Source organism: Megalobrama amblycephala, linkage group LG1 (assembly GCF_018812025.1).
Source record: "Megalobrama amblycephala isolate DHTTF-2021 linkage group LG1, ASM1881202v1, whole genome shotgun sequence".
NCBI lineage: Eukaryota > Metazoa > Chordata > Actinopteri > Cypriniformes > Xenocyprididae > Megalobrama > Megalobrama amblycephala.
This window is the reverse complement of record NC_063044.1, coordinates 2,417,919-2,435,147: the sequence shown is the minus strand read 5'-3', so window position 1 is coordinate 2,435,147 and position 17,229 is coordinate 2,417,919. Positions and strand designations below refer to the sequence as shown.

General features: G+C 36.0%; 1 protein-coding gene across 1 annotated transcript in view; it reads right to left on the bottom strand.

The window, feature by feature from the left end:
* usp43b (ubiquitin specific peptidase 43b) overlaps positions 1–17,229 on the bottom strand; it is a 94,603-nt gene that overhangs the window by 35,113 nt on the left and 42,261 nt on the right. The window contains exons 4-5 of the mRNA XM_048162172.1: positions 6,760–6,852; positions 382–517 (exon numbers count right to left, since the gene is read on the bottom strand). Of these exons, the coding sequence (XP_048018129.1) occupies positions 382–517; positions 6,760–6,852 (229 nt within the window). The remainder of the gene's footprint in view (positions 1–381; positions 518–6,759; positions 6,853–17,229) is intronic.

The window sequence follows — 17,229 nt, the reverse complement described above, 5'->3', positions numbered from 1 at the left end:
CATTAGATAAAGAACTAAACATTCATATTTGAAGCACATCATTAATTTTCATTACTTAAATACTTCACATTTATTAATACTAAAAAAGTTTAGTTACATTCTAGATCTTAAAACAATAACTAACAAATAAATAATCATCTTATAAAGCATACTTGTATCTAAATCACAAACAAGTACCATGGTTTTCTTCGTATTGGTATTGGAGTACCATGCAAATACCATATATATGTATATAATCTTTCAGTATCATGGTATATATGAAAGTCCCAAAGTATTACCACCTGACAATCACCATAGCAGTGGGGGAGGGAAGGTGGTTTGGTCAGGTGATATATTTGCAGGCATGAGGTCTGTCTGTGTGATGCTGTGTGCACCTGTCACCTGATCAGGAGAGAGATTGCCCTCATCTGCCACCATCCTGCGCAGGCATGCCAAAGAGCCGAAGAGAGGCACAGCAAGACCCACTCTCAGATACCGCTGCCCTTTACTGCTAAACACCAAAGTCACACACACTGGTCTGCAGAGAGACAAGAAAACATCCTTTCTGATCTAAAAGCAGCTTTCAAATTTTACTGATACCAATAAAGGGCATCTCAATTCTCAAACGACCTCTTTCAAAGGCTACAAAAGCTAGCAGGTGGGAGTGGCTTCAGCATAGGGCTGGACGATTAATCGGAAAGTAATCGAAACCGAAATTCAGAACCTCTAACCGACGTAATTTTCCCATGTCGGTTATTTCGGTTTTTTAATCCTGTTAATACTTCCCACTTAAAAACATACTACCGCGTGTGTAGCCACGTGACTCCGCCCCGTCCAGTCAGTGGCATGGAAGCAACACGGAGGTGAACGCCGGTTCAACACATAGTGATGGCGCGCGAGCGGTGAGCCTTGCGTCTTCACTAAACTTTGTCAGTTGTATTTGTTTCAAGGTTTGCCAATTTGGACATTCAAGCGATTTTAGACGACTGGATGTATATTATTTCGAGCTACCGTTCTCGCGCAGCTGCATTGTGGCACAAACACTCATACAAACAGTAGCTGTGCAAAACGTGAACATCGCACGCACAGAGAGGAACGCAGAAACTAGTTGTCAGCGCTGTCCTGTGATTTATCACTAAAGTAGCTTAGAAACTCAAAACTTATTATAGCATATATTTTTTCTACTTTTGAAGGAACTATTTACAACCCACAGCTTCACAATTAATTGAGAGACGATATGACTAATTCACACACGCAATCGCTCTCATTACATACTGGTACTGTGCTAATTTATCTTTATCTGATTTACAACGAGCACAAATCTGTAAGAAATGTTACGAACCATAGATAAAATAACTGCTGATAGTGAGCTGTTGTGTCAGATCACTCTTTCAATAGGAAAAAAATATCCCACCTTTATCATATTTACAGTACAAACCTTGTCAGTGAACTATGAGGGCAAAAAAAAAAAAAAAAAAAACAGAAACAAAATAATCGTTCATTAATCATAATCGAGGTAAAATGTTCAATTAATCGAGGTTTTGATTTTAGGCCATAATCGTCCAGCCCTACTCGTCCAGCAGGCTGGTGTGGCTAAAGAATTAATCTGATTGGTCACTCGGTGCTGGTGAATGTTAACTACACTGATATCCTGGCATTCAAAAGTAGCTGTGTATTCTGAATGCAATACTACCTTTTAAAGGTTTAGGGTCTGTGCAATTTTTAAGATTTCTGTAATAAGAAATACTGCAATACTGCTTTCTATTGTAATATATTTTGAAATTAAATTTATTCCTGTGATTAAAACTGAATTTTCAGCATCATTATTCCAGTCTTCAGTATCACATGATCTAACAGAAATCACTCTAATATGATGATTTGATGCTTAAAAATAATTTCTGATGTAAATTTTTTTTTTATGGAAACCATGAAACATTTTTTTCAGGATTCTTTGATTAAAACGAACAGCATTTATTTGAAATAGGAATCTTTTGTAGTAATATAAATTTCTTTACTGTCACTTTTGATCAATTTAATGCATCCTTGCTGAATAAAAGTATTAATTTCTTTTAAAAAATATTAGTGACCCCAAACTTTTGAACTGCACAGCTCCTGCTGAAGTAACGTCATCTACCACACCATCTGGTTTTCATCCACTGTTCAGAAACGGTGTGACATTTCAGTGTGAGAGCTACACAACCCTAACCCTGCTGAGATTTGACCTAAAGCCTGAAAACGCCCACAGACATAAACTACTGTGAATAAGTGAATTGCCGGAAGCAGTAAGGCAATCGTGTAGAAAGTGCCACACCTCGAACAGTTACCCTCCTTTTAACTGGCCACGTGTTCTGCCTTAAAGGATTAGTTCACTTTCAAATAAATTTTTCCTGATAATTTACTCACCCCCATGTCATCCAAGATGTTCATGTCCTTCTTTCTTCAGTCGAAAAGAAATAAAGGTTTTTGATGAAAACATTCCAGGATTATTCTCCTTATAGTGGACTTCAATGGACTCCAAACGGTTGAAGGTCAAAATGACAGTTTCAGTGCAGATTTAAAGGGCTTTAAACGATACCAGACGAGGAATAAGGGTCTTATCTAGCAAAACAATTTTCAAAAAAAATGCAAATGTATATGCTTTATATAAACAAACGATCGCCTTCCAAGTATTCTACTTACACTGTGTTCGTTCCGTAAGTAGAATAGGGAAGGCGTAGAACATACAGAGTAAGATTTTTGAAGAATACGAAAGTGCGGTTTTGGCGGAACCACTTGGAAGGCGAACATTTGTTTATATAAAGCCAGTGCTTCCCACACATAGACTTTACTTGGGCGGGCCGCCCACGTATAATAACGGCCGCCCAAGTATATGGAGACACATTTTTGCTTTTATTATTTTTATCCTCTTATACTTTTATATCCGCCCAATATAATAAAACCATCCGCAATCGAATAGCTAGTCGTTTCGTACCTGCTCGTTATGTGCACTCAAAAAAATGAATTGTTGGATTTACTTAAAAAATAAGTGTCAAGTGGTTCCACGCAACAATATTGAGTAATTTGTACAAAAAACTATTTAGTTGAATGAACAAAAGAAATTCAAGTAAAGCTGACAAAACTTCTTTGAGTAAATACAAATCATTTGAATGTCACTGTTACATAATATTTATATGTGCAGTTTACTTAATGTTATGTTGATTACATAAGGTGAACACATTTTTTTTGAATAATCATTTAAATAAAAAGCATACAATATCAAACATATCAAAATGCACTCAAAAAATAACTAATTGAACAAACTCAATTGAATTGAGAGCAGGAATAAACATGCGTATATGAGCGCGCACAGCCTAAACAGGCGACACTCTTCTGCATGATGGTAACCACAAAATTCAAAAACATTACAGAAACTACTCTAAATGTCCAACATAACTGAACATTAAACACTAACATAAACTAACAACATCTTTCCCTTTACTGAAAAACACATAAAATAACACTTTAATCCCTAAATTTACTCTCTTAATGCAGTCCCTTGCAAAGCATGCTGGGAACTACGGATCCACTGCACAGTTAGTTATGTCAACAATAATGTGTGCGTTTCACACAGCAATGTTAGGTTGACTGAACAAACACTTACTAAGTAAAAGCTGACAATACTCAATTTTAGTAGAAACAACGCAGTTAAATTACGTTCATGTAGTTACATGAGTTTTTTAAGTAATGTGAACAAGGATGGTTTGAGTGAAACTAACAACAGTGAAAGTTCATTTTTTTGAGTGTGTGCGTCAGAACTGTTTACTTCCGCTAACATTCAACATTCATTCATTCGGGCTTGTTTATAATTAAAAGTCACACGCTAAGTTTTTTCTCTTTCTTTTGGGCATTATTGGTATTTTGGTTACACAATAAATTGTATTTAATTTGATTTCCATTTAATTCATAGTAAATTATTGTAGTCTCCCCCACAGGAAGAAAAGACTAAGAACATTATTTGACACATATTATTATTCATTTTATAAATTTTACGAGTAAAATCTGTGTCCCATTCACTGAGAGAGACACTATATGACAGCAAGGAGAACATAGGAAAATGTGAACAATTTAAATGCTGTAATTTTGCATAATTTACAATGCATAATAATGCATAATATTAGTATGTAATGAAATGTAATATGCTATGTAATTAAAATTGATTTCAATAAATAAAATTACTGTTAAAAATCACACATTATTTGTTGTTTGTCACATGTAGTAGACCATTTTTGTGCCGTGGGTAATAGGAGGATTTTTCACCCGGCTACCACCGCAAGTATATTTCAAACCTGTGGGGAGCACTGATAAAGCATATACATTTACATTTTTTTCAAAAATGACAGATCGTTTCGCTAGATAAGTCCCTCGTCTGGTATCGTTTAAAGCCCTTTGAAGCTGCACTGAAACTGTCATTTTGACCTTCAACCATTTGGGCTCCATTGAAGTCCACTATAAGGAGAAAAATCCTGGAATGTTTTCATCAAAAACCTTAATTTCTTTTCGACTGAAGAAAGAAGGTCATGAACATCTTGGATGACATGGGGGTGAGTAAATTATCAGGAAAATTTTATTTGAAAGTGAACTAATCCTTTAAAGGAGTAGTTCACCCAAAAAATGTAGATTGTGTCATCATGAAACCTATTTGACTTTCTTTCTTTCTTGGAACACAAAAGAGGAAACATATAGCAGAATGTCCAAGCTGCTCTTTAACATACAATGAAAGTGAACAAATCTATATGTGACCCGTCACGGAATCCAGGGACACAAGTCGGCAGCACAACTCTCGAGCAAAATGAGAAAGAAGCATTTTTTTTCAAAATTGGTGATTTTCGTTTTTTTGCAGAATCTGTTAGTTGAGATCATGAAGAAGCCTTTCCGTGTTTGAGATAGCAGTATTGGTATATTTAAAAGCGTACATTTTGAGGTCGAAATCGGCTTGTTTTTCGGAGATTCTAGCACGCAGTAGGGGCGTGTCATTGTCTGTGTGTATTTCCATACTGGGAAGCGTGGCTACTTATTATGCAGCGCTCTGGCCGGCTCTAGCTGATATCAAAATTCAATGAAGAACCGTGGCCGTTACACCGAAAATGTTTTGAAGTACTTCTTCGACAAGCCGGATGCTTATGAACAAGCGCTCACTGATTCTGAAGACGATCTGAGCGACGATGAAAGCGGCATAATAAGACATTACCTCTCTGGAGTCGGGTAACGCGCCGGCGCGTTTTGCTGGTTTTTTTTCACATTGCAGCAAAACAGACTTAAAATACTCCATCATATTTTGTCATAGAGACATAAGTAATATATATCAATTGAAACTATAGAATGTCTTCTTTTATTTGTGTACACTCAGAATAAAAACAAAATGTTGTGCTTTTTGAAAAATAAAGAAAACTAACATGATGCGTGATCTCTCATCTCCCTCTGAACGAAGTCCAATCTGATAGTTCTCAGAAAATGAACTGTAACTTAGTGAATACTAATCATAAAAAAATTATACTTATGTCTGAAAAAACGTTGAAATGTCAAGTTTTAAAATGTGTAAGTCAAATCGAAAACAAACCTTCTGTGTTTATGTAATCTGTATGAAAAGAGAGCCATGTCAGAAGTCCGTGATTCAGCTCATTATCCGCTAATGCGGCCACGCCCACGGAGCCAGCGCTATTCAGACGCAAATTCAGTCAATACATGCATTCATCGCCTCAATCGTGTATTTATTGTCTTGAAAAGTGTTTTGAATAGCCATAGTTAGCGATCTCTGGCCTCTGTTAGTCCAGTTATTTCCTGGATTGCCTATTCTTCTTTAACAGGCTTCTCAGGTGAGAACATTTCATTTCATGATTAGTGACCAAAATGATCACGGTTATCACAGAATCCTGTTCAAAAAGTCAATTCACCAAGTTTTATGTGGAAAACCAGCAAATAAAAAATAAAATTAGCATCAATATGTACTTTTTCTTTACATAAACATTAAAATAATAACATTAAAAATGATGGGCAGATTTTAAAGGAGTGTCTTGCAACATGTTATCTACAATGCACAAGTTCAAATAGAGTTTTGACAAAAAAGTCACATATTTCAGCCTCTAAATCATTTTTATAAAAGTAAAAAAAAAAAAAATTACTGACATTTACAATGCACATTAACCTTTATTATTAATAGTATGCGGTCCATGCAGCTTTACAGGGGGTATGGCTTATCTAAATGAGATGTAAATGAGCCCTATTGTCACTCCCAGCAGGTGAGAACAGGTGAGAACTGCACAAACTTTAAAGGGGTTTTTCTCCCTCTTGAGCTTTCTTGATTGCCTACCTTCAAATGGCCACAACTTCTCCAAATATTATCAGATTTCCATGTGTCACACATCGTTGGAAAGCTTGGAGACTGCACTTTCAGAATCTGTGAATAACTCAAAATGCCCCAAAACCGACTTGTGTCCCTACTTTCCGTGACTGGTCACATATATCATTGCAAGCTTGGTTTATATAAACATAGAAATATTTGATGTGACATTATAGTGTGTGTGGGAGAATAGTTTTGCCTTTGTGAATGTAAAAGAGGCCATTTCCGCCCCTCAAAAAAGAGGATTTCCTTGGCAATCCATCTGTTGCTGCTGTTTTGAATGGTTTATAGTTTTTGAGCACAGCGAAGCAACAAAATATATGCTGTACAACCAAACAAAAGTAAAAATGTTTCTGCATGATTCAGTGACTTCAAAAGGCTTTTGTCGGGTAGAATTTACTCACCTTGTCTGCCTTAGAGGAATGGGAAGAGAAATGCACAGAAAAGGATCAAACGTGTTGCTCTGCTTAAGACAACGTGGGCATGTCAGAGATGACCTAGAAAAAAAGAACAAGAAAAAGAGAAAGCAAGATGGTTAAACAGCAGCAACGCAGAGTAGTGGACACACACATATAACGTACTGTAATAAACACACACAAACAATGAAGCTATTAGTCATTGTATTGCTTGAATGAGCCTAAAGGAAAGTTGAGTGGAAGAGGAAGTGATGTCACAGGGAAGAGGAAGCACAGAACGTCTCTTGGGAAGAATTATTGTTGTACCTACGGAAACTGATGCTCATAAAATCACAATTGCAGTTTTTTGCATCATCTTTGCCACACATTTACAGAATGATTTCAAATGCAGTACATGAACATGTTCAGATCCTGTCTATCTATCTATCTATCTATCTATCTATCTATCTATCTATCTATCTATCTATCTATCTATCTATCTATCTATCTATCTATCTATCTATCTATCTACCTATCTACCTATCTATCTATCTATCTGTCTGTCTGTCTGTCTTGACTGTTTTGACTGTTTTGTGAATCACATGGTTAGAGGAGAGGCAATGGAAGAGATTTATTTGTGATGTCAGCCAAAAAGGAAAGGCGGAACATTTTATTATTATATTAAATTTTAATGAAAGATTATGAACACAATGTTTAATTTAGAATAACAAAATCAGTTAAATTAATTTTGATTTACAGTTTAACAGTTTAAAGTTTAACTTCTATTCTATAACTTCTAAAATCTATTCTTAGAATACCTCCAACACTCCATACTAAATACTAATGTCTTTTTTTAATTTAAACAATACTCCACATCTTCTCCCTACTGGCACTTGTCAGGTGGAAAGACAAACAGAGAGAGGTGGATAGTGATATTTTTAGAGTGTTCAGGAAAGCCCTGTTCATCTCCAGCAGCTGTCAGAGTGTTATGTGGAGGCTTCGGGTGAGCTTTACGGGAGCCGTTCACCCACGTATGTAAAACACACAACAGCTGTCCTTACTGCTGAATACAAACAATACAGCAGCAATGCTGCACTTACACACCGAATAGGAGAACCTGATCCAAGAATGTGTGGATAGTAAAATGACAGGTATAAGAATCCAAATGATCTCAGTCTATAATTGAGAATGTATCAGATGACAATACTGAAACTACCAGGTTAGTAAATAAAAAAGCAATTCCATTGCCAAATAAGGATATAATTTTTAACAAATGCATTTAAAACCATTATTGTTTCACCGTGTTTTAAAGGGGGCATAAAAGCAATCCGATTATCACAATCCTAAACTGTAGCGGGCAGAGCCAATGCATTTGGATTACAAAAAGAGTCATTATTTTGGAAATTGGTTGGACTAATGGTTCGTGTCATGTCTAGTTTTTTGGTTTTGTGTTCATGTTCAGGTTTCATGTTTTATTATGTTCATACTTCTTGTTTCTTTGCCATGTTTGTTATGTTTTTCCATGTGTTCCCATGTCATGTGTTTCCCGGGGACCTGTACCATGAAGCTGGATTAGCTGGCTAGCCAGGTAAGTTTCAGATTAGTTTGCGCCAATCCTGAGTTTTAGGTACCATGAAAGTGACTTGGCTTTTAGCGCTGTTCATCGCCATAGTAACTTACGCTCCACAGCTAACCTGCTCCGGGGCAGGTTATGTTCTGGGTTAGAGATCTCAAACTGAAATTGGGCCAATCAGATGTGAGCAAACTGACACTGACATATCCATTGCAATAAAGTCACTGCTCCAGTTTCTCTTCCTACAAACTAAAGACACTATATAGCAGCAAAAAAAAAAAAAAAAAGAATTATTTTATTATTTATATATGATTTCTATAATTATTATATGATCTATATTATTAATCCATTACACACAAGCAATTTTAATGAATATTAATATATACAGATTATATGTAATCTAAATAAGCTGTAAATAAACTTTAAATATGATGTGACCTTACAAGTTTGAGTCTCTTTCGCTATATATCAGCTATATAAACTAACTTCACAACTTTCATTTGCACTGATAGAGAAAGATCATTTCTTTTATTTGTCCTCTTTCACAGACAAGTATTTTCCATTAGTGTAAATGCATTTAAATTCTTCATTTTCAGCAAAAGAGTTTTGAATCGCGCTTGCTCTCTCGCGAGAAGTCAATCACAGTTTATCATGTTGCGAGGCATGCGATTGGCTGTTTGCCACTGATGTCACGGATTCATGTGCACGGGCTCCACAAACTCAGGATCAAAGCCTGAGTTGACAGAGAAAGTTGATGATCAGCATCATGGTACCAACAAAGCCGGATTGGGGTAGTTTGGTTTTGTCAACTCGAAACTAATGCTATAACCCTGAGTTTGTTCAACTACCATCATGGTACAGGCCCCTGGTCTCATGTGTCCTATGTTGTCATTGGTTCATTGGGTTGATTTTACACAGGTGTGTCTTGTCATTAATCCTTGTGTATTTAAAGGATTAGTCCACTTTTAAATACACTTTTCCTGATAAAAGATGTCGAAAAGTTGAAAAGAAATGAAGGTTTTTGAGGAAAACATTCCAGGATTATTCTCCTTACAGTGGATTTCAATGGCTACCAACAGATTGAAGGTCAAAATTACAGTTTCAGTGCAGCTTCAAGGGCTTTAAACGATACCAGATGAGTAATAAGGGTCTTATCTAGCAAATCGATCAGTCATTTAAAAAAAAAATACAACCGTTTATGCTTTATAAACAAAATATCGCCTTGAACGTACTTTCCGCTTCCGCATTCTTCATAACGCTTACGCTGAATGTTCTACGCCTTCCCTATTCTACTTACGGAACGAACGCGGCGCCAGTTTCGTTTTTTTCTGTAACTTGAATAGGGAAGGCGTAGGACATTCAGCGTAAACGTTATGAAGAATGCAGAAGCGGAAAGCATGTTCAAGGCGATATTTTGTTTATAAAGCATAAACGGTTGTATTTTTTTAGAAAATGACAGATTGATTTGCTAGATAAGACCCTTATTACTCATCTGGTATCGTTTAAAGCCCTTTGAAACAGCACTGAAACTGCAGTTTGGACCTTCAATCTGTTAGTAGCCACTGAAATGCACTATATGGAGAAAAATCCTGGAATGTTTTCCTCAAAAACCTTCATTTCTTTTCGACTGACGAAAGAAAGACATGAACATCTTGGATGGCATGGGGGTGAGTAAATTTATCAGGAAAAGTGTATTTAAAAGTGAACATCCTTTAAGCCCTCATGTTTGCCTCAGTCTTTGTCATGCATTGTTCCCTGTACCACTGTGGGTAAGATTTGTCCATGTACCACAGTTGGTAAAGTTGATCATGTTAATGTTTATTTCTAGCCAAGTTTAACCAAGCCATGTCATTGTTTATGTTGTATTTGCTTAAGTTAAATAAACTGCACTTGGGTCCTCTAAGCAACTTTCCTCCAGTGGATCCGTGTTACAGTTCGGGATGTATAATTTACTAAAGAAAACAGATTCATAAGAATCTGCTCAGGAATCAAACTTCAGCGATGCTTGATAACATGACAACCGAGTTATGCAGCCTTGCTAGGGCGAAACCTTCCATTTGAGAAGCACCATCTGATTCTTTAAAAAGTTCCAACTCACAAGAAGCATTTGACCCGGAATCAAACTATAATGGTTGCTCTGTATGTTTTTGATTCACTAAAAGATCTGGCTCACAAGAGCTTCTCGAATGGGAATCAAACTATAATTGTTACTCTGTACGTTTTTGATACACTAATTTAAACATTTGCCTTCTTAGCATTCAATTGGGAATAGGTCGCTGTATGTTTCGTCATAGGCTGCGTTTACACTGGCACAAAAGATGTTTTACTCACATCTGACACAGACTGGAATTTGTTGCACACATGTATTTATTCAGCACATTGTATCGTTCGCATTGATGGGCACAAGTGCAAGAACAGGGTACCCCCAGGATCCTCCAAATGAAATTCAAGGCTTTTTAAGACCTTTTTAATAACATTTTAAATGAAATTCAATGCCAACTTCGTACCCATTCCGACAGAAGTATGAGGGGAAAATGTCAAATCTGTATAAATTTTTAACCCTAGAAAATAATTAATTCGGCATATATTTTTATACCTATACTATAAATATTTTATTTACCATAGGCCTACTAAATGTAAACAGCAGTGTCTCTCTCATTGTTACAGAGTGTAATATAATTATATAGGCTAATACTATGATGTAATTGATGTAATACTACTAATGTAATTGATGTAATACTACTAATATACTAATATAATACTACTAATATAATACTATTAATTGCAATAGTCTGGTGCAACTTCTCACATCCAACAAGGTGCATGGAATAAAAAAAATTAGTAATTTAGGAACAAAACCAGCAACACTCATAGATGCCATGGAGGGGTCAGAAATAAACAAAAAACTGAAGCTATATATATCAACTTTATTTTGCCAAAAAATAAAAATCTCTCATTGTTATTAGTTTTTAACATTTAGTGGAAGTAGGCTGTTTTCCTTTACTTCATGCTAGCTTAAATAAAATTAAAATCTTGCACTGAACAACACTGTACAGAACAAATACAACCCTTGAATACATTTGTACACTCTTCTGTTTCTTGACATGGTAGCATCGGACGCGTTTCGGTGATTTAAAACGACGCTCGTGACTTAAAGTCGAGTGCTTTTACTGTAATTTAGGCAAGCGCGCTCATTATAGATGCGACGCGGTTGAGAGCGCGGCTCATGGTTGCATAGCAACGACAGACGCCACGGGAGCGAATGAAAGCGCATTGGAAAGAAGGAGAATGCCGGCGCGGCCGCGTATGTGACGCGTACTAGAGAATAATAATTATAATAATAATAATAATAATTTAGCGGGCCGGATTATGTTTTATTTTTGAGATCAGTTGCGGGCCGGCAGTTTGAGACCACTGGACTAGACTATCACAGAACGCTGACACAATCAGCTACCCAATGATGATTTTCATTCAATCCGAGCACAGATATTGACTCGTATTACTCGTATAATACTCGTACTCGGCAGAAGTGCTTTATCCGTACCGGATACTCGTTTCAGCCGAGTATCCGGCTCATCTCTAGTAATTTACCTCACTTGCCTAGTAACCATAGTAACGGGTGCTATGACGTGGAGCGCGAGGTGCACTCAACATTACGCTGCATGAATTTTTAATTACCCTACACTAGTAACAGTTCATTTTGTTACGGTATGAACTTAATCCTAGGAAAAGTTAAAAAATAAAAAAAAAATAAAAATAAGACCTTTGTAACGAAATCCAAGACTTTGTATACCAAATTCAAGGCTATTAAGGCCTTAATTTTAGATTATCAAATTTAAGACTTTTTCAATGCTTTTAAGACCCCGCGGGTACCCTGAAGAAGCATACGTAACCAAACTTTTTTTGCTGTTGTTGATATTTTTACTGGGCCTGAAAAAGAACCTGTTCATGGTTTCCCGATGCTATTTACCCATCTTCTAAGCAGAACTTACCGTACCAGTTCACAACAATTTTCCTAGAACCGCAGGGATCTCTCAAAATAACTGAGAGCTCCATTACAGATGGAGAATATGCAAATTTGCTTAATTAATACAAAGTGGCCTATGATAATAAACTTCTGAGACAAAAGAGGTCATCAAACAATGGATTATTCATCTCAAGACACTAACAACACATATAGACAAACAAAGAGAATTTCCAATGTACATCTACCATTATCACATTCAGCAAAAGGGAACAATTTGTGACGCTTTAATCGAGTGGTCAGGATGGTGTGGTCAAGTATTTCTTTTTCCTCTTTTGGGGGTCTAATTAGGGTCTAATTTTTTTTCTATTGGTCAAATTTTAAACATTTTTATTTTATTACAGCTTCCGATACATAATGTTACATCACAATATTTTCCACAGTGGTTCATAGCCAGGAACCTGTTGCTCAGATTTGGCTTCATGGGGAGGATTAAAGAGTACAATAAAAATCTGCATAGGCGTTATTCATCATGACATTTTTTTATATGATTGTTGTATTGTAACTGAGCACCAGACTTTCTCTCTCTCTCTCTCTCTCTCTCACACACAGACACACACACACACACACACACACACACACACACACACACACACACACACACACACACACACACACACAATCCCTGCATGCCAACTTTTTAAATAACGCCAATGCGTTTGAACCTCTTGAAAGCATGTTTGACTTTGTGCGCAGTTCGTTACAATATTCTACAAAGTTATATTACAAAGTTCTGATTTGCCACTTGCCGAAATTTATAATTAGTTAATTTGAAATAAATTACAACACATTTTTCATCCGCATGGTAAGTTTTACATAATACACAACACTGTTAAACTAATGGGCATGGTAAGGAGGGAAGGTGGTAACAGAGGGGATGTATTTTTTTGTCATTTTCAAAAAAGGAAATGTCATCCTTTGCCAAATTGGGCCCTGTTTAAATCTTCGACTCGTGAATAGAGAGAGAGAAAAAATTAAATCAACCCGATAATAACTCCACCTACCCAGCAGGGGGCACGCTAATCTAGATGAAAACGAATACACCTTTACAGTCTTTAATTGTCTTCTTTGTTGTGTTATTTGTAATGTTGACATGCATTCTCTGTAAAACTGCTTTGAAACGATATGTATCGTGAAAAGCGCTATACAAATAAATGTGAATTGAATTGAATTATTTGCATTGCACTGATACATCAAGAATGTTTATTTCTTAGTTTAATGCTTGTGTGTATGGAATTCCCATTCTTGTTCATGGATTGTCTTTTGGATTACATGTAGTTAGTAGGCCTATTGGAGTTTGGTGCTCATGTTTATTTACCTTCTTTGGTAAGTTGGGTCTTCCTTCACCTCTTGTTCTTGCTGATTATTTGCCACCTTATAACCATATGGCAATCTTTCAAATTGTTTTACAGCTTTTTCTCTCTCTCTTTTTTTTTTTTTACTATTGTTATATTTTTCAAACAAACATTTTTTATTCAGTAGATTTTTTTTTTTTTTTTTTTTAAAGGTAGAATGAGCCAAGAAAGAGATGTTTAAAGTGTTTCCTGCCATACTGAAGGGTCGGTTTGAGTCAGTTATTGTGTGATGCAATACCTAGTGCCTTGTGCTGTGGCAAATTTTAGTATTAATATCATATCATACTGTAATATTGACAAATTAGGATCACATTATTAGTGCAAACAAATAAGCAAATACACTCTTCTGAAATAATCTTTCTCCCTCATAAGCTCAATATTTACTGGTATCCAGACAACAGAAGGAGCTAACTAAATATTTGGAAGACGCTGATGTGAATAACGTTCGTGCCATGATCTGCATTAGTATGAAGGCCACTTGAGTGGGAGTCATTTAGATTCCACACAGGGCCTGTCGTTGTATACAGCGACTTTTAAACCTTCTCTCATGCTGTGCTACAACTGAAGCTCTTTTAGTAATTTCTTCCACAAACGCTCAGAACCTAAGGCGTACCTCTAGGCCTCGGAATAAAAGTGACTATGCGATGATACTGTACCACCTAACTAGCATCAGAAAGAGACGGTTTGGCCTGAACTTGCTTGTAATTACTGGTTATCACTGGTGCTGTGCTCAGTCCTACATTTGTGGACTTCGAAGGTGTGGCCTTTGAATTGGGACACAGCTCTAAAATGTGCAATGTTGGGGGTACTCCAGGACCAGTGTTGGAGACCACTGCTGTGGACCTAGTGCAACAGTGCCTGCTTATTTTCTACACCGGCCTTGGTTCTGGAAGTTTTTTTGCCATTCTTTTTTTCCATCGAGATTTTAAAAAGGGAGATAAAAACCAAAAACTTGCCCTTCACACTTTCATAATGATTGCATCCATGATTCCATTAAGAACCATTATCATTGGTGGACCCTTTCTATTCCACAAAAGCTTCTTTACAGTGGAAAAATGTTCTTTAGATTTTTTACATTAACTCCCTGAGGTCTGAAAACGCGCCGGCGCGTTTTGCTGGATTTTATTCACATTGCAGCAAAACAGACTTAAAATACTCTGTCATTTTTTGTCATAGAGACATAAGTAATATATCACTTGAAACTATAGAATGTCTTCTTTTATTTGTGTACACTCAGAGTAAAAACACAATGTTGTGCTTTTTGTAAAATAAAGAAAACTAACATGATGCGTGATCTCTCCTCTCCCTCTGAACGAAGTCCAATCTGATAGTTCTCAGAAAATGAACTGTAACTTATGAATACTAATGACAAAAAAAATGACACTTACGTCTAAAGAAACGTTGAAATGCACTCAAAAAAATGATTCTAGCTGCTTGTTCAGTTTATTTAAATAAAATAAGCTGAACCAACACAAATCTTTAGTTTTTTACTTAATTGGCATTTGCACTCAATTGTATTATGTTAAATGAAATTAAATTTGCAAAATGTTAGGTTAACCTAAACCATTTGTGTTGGGATGACATGAATCATTTATGTTGCATTGATTGAAACTGGGCAGTGGATTTCTAGTTCCCAGCATGCTTTGCGTAGGGAAAGATCAGGACAGTAAATGTTGAACTTAAGTGCTGTTTAATGTGTTTTTAGTAAAGGGAAATACCTTTTAAAGTTTGATGTTCAGTTATATTTGACATTTAAAAGAGTTTGTTATGTCGATTTTTTTGAGGTTACCATTATGCTGAAGTGTAGACCTTGTGGTTAGGCTATGGGTGGCTGCATGAAATAAATCTATGTTGTTCTCAACAAGCTTTAACTGTGCTAAAGCCAGTGATGAGAAGTTCTTTACCTGATCATTACTTGCATGTTATAAATGTTACTTAGCATATGAAAAAGTGATATTTTAGTTTAGTTTTTATAGAAATATAAATAAATTAGTTTGAGGGCCAGCACATAATTTACACAGTCTACATATGGTCATCAGCTTTATTCCTCTCAATGGTCATGAAACATGTATGTCTGTGTACAACAGCTATTCACAACCTAAGCACAAGCGCACATCTTCACCATGATGGTAACAAAATTTTTATATATATATATATATATATATATATATATATATATACGCTACAAACTCTTTTAAATGTTCAAAATATTTGTAATAATAAACATTAAACACTTAAACACTAACAGGTCTTTCCATTTCCTTAAAAGTGCAGAAAACTTGAGCAACACTGCACAAGGGCACCAGTCTGAATTGCAATAGCACTGGTTGGATCAACAAGAATGAATTATGTTCAGGAAACATTCACAGAATATGTCAAATGAAACTGGTGTGATCTCATTCAATTACCATGAATTTTACTCATCAGTACAATTAACCTATCTTAAGTTCAAATAAATCAGTTCAACTGTGTGGAAATAGGTGTCATAATTGAATTAAGTTAGACCAACAAGTTATTTTTTTGAGTGTGTCGGGTTTTAAATCGTGCAAGTCAAATCGAAAACAAACATTCTGTGTTTATGTAATCTGTATGAAAAGAGAGCCATGTCAGAAGTCTGTGATTCAGCTCATTATCCGCTAATGCGGCCACGCCCACGGAGCCAGCGCTATTCAGATGCAAATTCAGAGGCAATACATGCATTCATCGTCTCAATCGTGTATTTATTGTCTTGAAAAGTGTTTATTTGGATGTTAAAGCAATGGTTAGAGATCTCTAGAAGACGTTAGTTCCTAGTTCCTTTTCTTCTTTATATGAATTTGTCGCCTAAAGGTGTACAGAGAGCGCCCTCCAGCTGCAAGTATGAATTGAAAACACCATTCCTGAAATGTCCTCTTCTTCTTTAGAATAATTTGTGGACTAAAGGTGTACAGAGAGCGCCCTCCGGCTGCAAGTATGAATTGAAAACACAGTATCCAGCACTCATAGTGATGACAATAAATATTACTTCTCAGTATAGAAAACTGACATAAATATATAAGAATCCATCAATATTTCTCCAAATGTGCGTGCTTTTAAGCTAAAAGCCTATATGAAATGCCATAGAGGTAACATAATTGTTCAGACACTTTGCATCACAGAAATACATTATATTTTAAAGAATATAATAGAATACCATTATTTTAAATTGTAATAATATTTCACAGTATAGCTGTTTATGATGAGCTGAGACATTATTACAGAGGGTTTTTTTTCACAGCCTACCTGACTGAAAGGCCTCATTAATATGCAAGTCATTTCAGGTCATTATTATGTGATTCTTTTGTCTTCTCAGGTGTAAATGGCCCAAAACTTCTCCAAGCCCCAAATCAGCCTCAGACTCCAGAGGGTTAAAAGAAAAAATAATGGTTCTTTTAAGAACTGTTCACTGAAAGGTTCTTTGAGGAACCAAACATGGTTCTTCTATGGCATCACTGCGAAAACCCAGTTTTGGAACCATTTTTTTTAAGAATGATTATGAAATGGCAGAT